The following is a 5,959-nucleotide window of genomic DNA, read 5'->3' as shown; positions in this document are numbered from 1 at the left end:
TTTCTCATTGAATCCATTTGAGGAGGAGCAAGTGGCATCCAATTATCAGGAAAGAATGACATCAATGCAACAAAAAATTATAAAATTGATGACACAATGTAATAAAAAGAGTTTTAACCTTAAGATAAAATTGGCAGATAATTGTATCCTGCAAGAACAACTGCAAATCAAGTGTTTTGAGAATGAGGAGTTGTAGACAAAGGTAAATCTCTTGGGGTAGCAGTTGATATCTCTCTTTGATGATAAACTATCATATTTTGCATATGAAATATTTGAAGAACCTATTGATTAGCTACTAAAAAAAATTCTATCTCAAGAAATCGAGAGTAATGTGCAACTTTTAGAAGAGAATAGTGGGTTATGTTTCCAAAATCAAAAGCTTCTGAAGAAGCTTCATATGCGGAAGAATTGACATCTATAGATGTTATTGAGTTTAAGAATTTAGTTGTTAAGATGATCCAGCTTTTAGTACAAAATGCAAAATTGAAAAAGGAATTATTAACTGTGAGAAGATTTGTTAATCAAACCATAAATGGTATTAATCGCAAGTATAGTGACAATACAAGACCTTGGAAGAAGGGTGGCACTCTGACCACTCTCATGACTTTTCTAGAGCAGCTTGTGATGATTTTGAATTATGGAAATTTTGATTTAGATGGAGTTGCATGCTAGGAAACAATTGAAGGCAACTCTTGAAGCTACACTAGTTGAGAAAGAATTCATAGAAGGCAAATGTTGAAAATACTAGTTTATTGCAAATCAGAGGATCAGATGACAGATATTTTCACTAAATTTTTCATGTTAGTCGATTTGAGTTTCTTAAGAATAAACTTGGTGTTTGTAACACTTGAGTTAGAAGAAGAATGTTATTGTCTCAAGGTTGCATCTATTTTTAAAAATAAGACTAAGTTCTAGGGTGATTTGTTAGCTTGTTAGTAGGAGTAGCAATTTGAATTTTTTGTTGAAGTTGTTACTTGACTTATATATAAGAGCTACTTTGTTAATGAATTAAATTATCCCTTTATTCATATTTTTTCTATGCTTCAATTAGTTCTTTGCTAAACCAACATTTATTCATATTATAAAAATAAAACTTAATCAAATTCAATTCTAATAAAATTTAAATTAGTTTTTTCACTGTTTCAACATTTAGGCTCAACTCAATTACATCCTTAATTAACTTAGATTCAGTTTAACTCAAAACAATCGCACCTTAACTGCTAAAATGTTACACATTTGCCGCATGTTAACCCGCAATATGTTGCTTCCAACTTCGAAATAGTTTAATACAATCCTACAATTATTCAGTCATAACATAAATTTATATAAAGCTCCACCAATAAAAACATGAATTCACGTAATAGTTTTCATGAAACAAATTATAACCATGTTTCGGCTAGGAACAAGTAAAAGTTTCAGTTGGTTTTTCCACAATTCCAGAGTGAGGAATTTCTATTCCACTTGTACAACATTTAGAATACAAATAGCAATTAGAAGTTATTGAAAAAAAAACATCATTGGAGTTAATGTAAATTCAACACTACCAGCAAGACCTTAACAAGGGCTCTAAAATAGATTTGGCATTCGGATGATCCCATTCCACTGATTCCCACCACTCTTTTGGCTTTATACAAATAAGAGGAGAGAGAAGGCCAGATGGTTGAAGTCTAATATTATCAAGTTGGGAAAGATTAAGAGGCATCCTTTTTAATTTCGGACAATTTCTTACCTCAATTATTTCAAGTGAATCACAAACGATTACTCCATTAACACTGCAAATGCCCTTCAATTTTGGTAGATTCCATAGTGAAAATAACCTTAATTGTGGTAGATGAAACTCCATGGTAGCCTTTCCACTTTGATTCCATCCAAGTTCTATTGCTATTATTTCCTCTAACTTGTTACACTCCGATACGCTAAGCTCTTGTAAATTTAGTGGCAAGCAATTTGGAGAGAACAATTTTTTCATGCTTTTACAATTATATATATCAAGAAATTTAAGAGAGGAAAATGTGCTAAGTGAGATTAGAATAAACCTGGAGAAAAGAGGATACCCCTCGCTACAATTGAGATTGCACTCCTTAATGTATAACTCCTCAACATGTGGAAGTATAATCTGATTGGTATAGATATTACAACCACATAACTCAATGTACTTTCTTGTATTAATTTGCTCCACCCATCCTCTCTCACCCACGCGGATGATGTATTCAAGAGGTTCTTCTCGACCATGTAAAGCTTGGACGTACGCATTTAAGTTGTGTAAGTCGTAAAACCTCCCTTTAAGAATTTCCAGTTTCTTCAATCCACCAACATCTTCTCCACTTATCAATGTTTCACCAACAATCAAGTCTTGAAGGCAAGAAAGTTTTGATAATGCTCGATCAGGAATCTCATGTAGGTCTCCTATACCATTCAAATTCAGGTAATTGAGTTTCAACAAGTTTTTCATCCCACAAGGGATTTCCTTGATACTTGTTGCTTCAAGATTCAACTCCTTCAAGACTTTAAGTTTTGACAATGATGGCACCTTCTCTAAACTTCGACAATGACGAAGCAATAGCGCAGTGAGGTTCTTCAAATTAGCAATGGAATCTGGGAGATTCTTGATAGGATTTGCAGAAAGATCAAGAATCTTGAGTCCGTGCATATGCTTGAAGAAGCCTTCTGGAATGCTTTGTATATTACAACCAGAAAACAATAGTGTTGTGAGCATCGGACACTTTGGTGGCGATATTTCCAAAGGATAGGGAAGCTGTAACCCCCAATTCTCCATCAATGAAACTTTTTCTAGGTCCTTTCTCCAATCTTGCAAATCTGGTGGCTCCGTTAATCTCATGCCAGCTTTTATCAAGAATCGAGGTGTTCCACCTGTGATATGTAATGCCATGTCCCTTACAAGATCATGCATCTTTACACATCTTCCATTTTCTGTTTCCGTCCCCGTAGGAACTTCTAACAAACAGTTGTTTATGAGTCTATTCATTATTGCACAACCCATGTCATACTCTGCTTGCCTACTGTTCATTTCTTCGACAAGCCCTTCTGCAATCCAAAGATGAACAAGATCTATCTCTCTGATAGCAAAACCTGCAGGATATAAGGCACAGTTGAGGAAACAGTGTTGAAGTTTTTGATCCTTTAAACGATCATAACTAAATCGCAATTGTTGGATCACCTCATCTTCCAATCCATTAACACTTTGTCTTGCTAAACTTAGTTCCTTTAGCGCATTCCTCCATTCAAAAAGGTCATCAAGTCCCTTCATACAAGCAGCTACAACAATTACTCCCAAGGGCAAACCCGCACAATGCTTAGTTATTGATTTTGCAACTGGTTCCAATCCTGGAATATTTAGAATATTCCCACCTACAATCTCCAAGAACAAGTTCCATGCCTCCTCTTCCGCAAGAGGCTTTATTTGAATTACTCTATTACAACCCACATGTCGACACACATCAAGTGATCGCGTTGTTAACACTAATTTACTACCATTAGATGACTCAGGGATTCCTACCTTCTCAAGGGAAACCTTCTCCCATACATCGTCCAAGATCATCACAAACCTACTGAACTTGAAAGACAATGTTTCAAACAACATCCCTGCCCTTGTTGTTTCACATTCATTGCCAGAAAATTTTACATCAAGTTTACTTGCAAGGTCTTTCTGCAGTTTAGCAAGACTCATCTCCTTTGATACAGTGATCCAAATCACAACATCGAACTTGTGGGTCTCTTTCAAGAGCTGATTGTTTATATGCTTCATAATGCTTGTTTTCCCTACTCCCCCCATCCCCCAAACTCCAATTTTTCGAACCTCATCATTCATCAAGCACTGCGAAATTTCTTCGATGCATAACTTCGTAGCTTCACCTGATAGAGTTGAAGTCGATAAAACTTGTCCAATCCGTCGAGGATTGTCAACCACCAAACCTTCACAAAATTTGCCTTGTTGAATATGTTCTTCAACTTCCTTCATCCTCATTAACACATCTTCTGCGTGGAAACCGCGTGTAAGAGCACTGCTTTCTCCGATTCTTCCATCAAGGCTTTGTATTTCGCCATTGATTCTTTCAACATTTTCCAACCATATTTGGACCCCTTTCTTAAGTTTCTTTGTTGGCTGCAGCTCTGAGCTCAGTCTAGATTCTATGTCTTCCTTCAGACCGTTCAAATCATTTAATTTCCTTTTAAGCTCATTCTTATTCTGATCGAGGCTTCTGTGATTGTCCAAGTGTTTATCAATCTTATTCAGAAAATAATCCATAGCTCTCAGTCAGGAATGCTGCATAACATGCAATATGTTAGAAACTAAGAATGCATTGTCAGGTCTAAATTTCTGTGCATACATGGATTCCACAAATTTTTTAACAATATATTAAATATGTGGGTTCTATAGAGACATGTAAATCAAGAAAAGCTCTCATCTAACGTTTAATGAAATGAAAGCAATAATAGAGGAGCATAATTAAAAGGCCTTTCACTCACAAGTAAAATGGCAATCTCTTTTCTATACTGTAAATTATAGATGAACATATTTAAAGAAAATTAAAAATACTTGTATCAAATAATTTCAATATCGTGCACTCATTCTGAATTCTATCTTCAAATTACCAATCCCTATTAGTAAAGGCTGAAGTGAAACATACCGGAGCCCAAGAATTGATTGGCTTTGAATATAAAATCAACACTGCAGAAATAAGCTATAGAAGTGGGTGCGATATCATAAATATACAATATGTAGCAAAGATATACCGAATCAAGAACTGGAATCAGGAAAGAAATACAACTATGTGACTTAAAGAAAAACTAGTGATGGTCTTGTAATTGAAGAAGCAAATCCTAGATATTAATATCTAGTTGGAAATTAAATTTCAAACTTTCAAAATGGGGTTGCTTGACATTTTGCTGGCATTTCTATTGATTTTATTATTATATATTTCTAACTTAACCACCCCGGAGTTGACAAAGTTAACGTTCTTACTAGAATCATATATTTGTAGGTACATAATGTGATAATATTGCAAATATCCTTCATCCAATTATAGCGGTACTAGTGCCAAAATATTTAAGTTAATTAGAATTTTAAAAGTTGTGAGTTGATTTAGTACAAAAATCTTTGTTTAAATTCAATCCAAGTTAAGTTAAACCTACCGAACGAATTACCCAACCTTTAGGTAAGTTTAGTTTTTCTTCTTTTACTCTTCTACAGATTCATGTGCCTAATAGGACCTTAAAAGCATGTGAACTAATTTTAGAACGAGGTTTATATATGGATAAAAATAGACAGTCACCCCAAAACTATACCAGCATAATTATGAGCTAATTTGAAACAACAATAAAAATGTGAAATTTAATAAATACTTCTTTGAATTAACTTGTTAGGAGATGAAATAAACCACCTTACTTACAAGTTGCAAATAATACGATTTCACACACTACTAGAAATGACACTCAACTCAAATGGAATTTCTCTCCCTGCATTCACTTAATCAAAATTCACCTAGCTACAATTTTCGTAATTTTATTAAGTTGGGTTAAGTGCTATTGTCTTTTTCTATTTGATGTATCATGATAATGTTGACATTTGCTATGCCATAATTACCTCATTTGATTTGGATTAGATTAATTTACATTTCAAGAAATTAAGTTTATTTTGGGAATTTTTCTATTAAATTTGAGTTATTTTTATGAGTTAACTATAGTAGATCAAATTGAATTCGACAATCATTCTTAAATAGATTTTAAAATTTTATTTTCTTTCACAATGAATAATTATTGAAAGTTTTGCGGAATCCCAACAATGACTTCCAATATTAATATCGTGTCAAAGGATATCTTATTATTTTATAAAATATTTTACAAATACACTTGAGGAAGAAAAAGCATGATTTTAAGCAGGTTTGTGCTAAACGTCAGTGATAATGATACAAGTTAATTTGATAAGTGTTAGTGCGTG

The 5,959-nt window shown here is 33.7% G+C and overlaps 1 protein-coding gene across 1 annotated transcript; it reads right to left on the bottom strand.

Annotated features, from left to right (window-relative positions):
- Positions 1-1,540: 1,540 nt before the first annotated feature.
- On the bottom strand, positions 1,541-4,267 carry LOC105801300 (probable disease resistance protein At4g27220). Its single transcript, XM_052623055.1, has one exon. The coding sequence runs from the start codon at positions 4,265-4,267 to the stop codon at positions 1,541-1,543; it is 2,727 nt and encodes a 908-aa protein (XP_052479015.1).
- Between the last annotated feature and the right edge of the window lie 1,692 nt (positions 4,268-5,959).

The sequence above is a fragment of the Gossypium raimondii genome, chromosome 11 (assembly GCF_025698545.1).
Source record: "Gossypium raimondii isolate GPD5lz chromosome 11, ASM2569854v1, whole genome shotgun sequence".
Classification (NCBI taxonomy): Eukaryota; Viridiplantae; Streptophyta; class Magnoliopsida; order Malvales; family Malvaceae; genus Gossypium; species Gossypium raimondii.
The sequence above is the reverse complement of the archived record's forward strand: the minus strand, read 5'-3'. Positions and strand labels throughout refer to the sequence as shown.

What these genes read in the sequence shown, in the direction of transcription:
- LOC105801300 (XM_052623055.1), bottom strand. Translation starts at nt 4,267, where the DNA reads ATGGATTATTTTCTGAATAAGATTGATAAACACTTGGACAATCACAGA.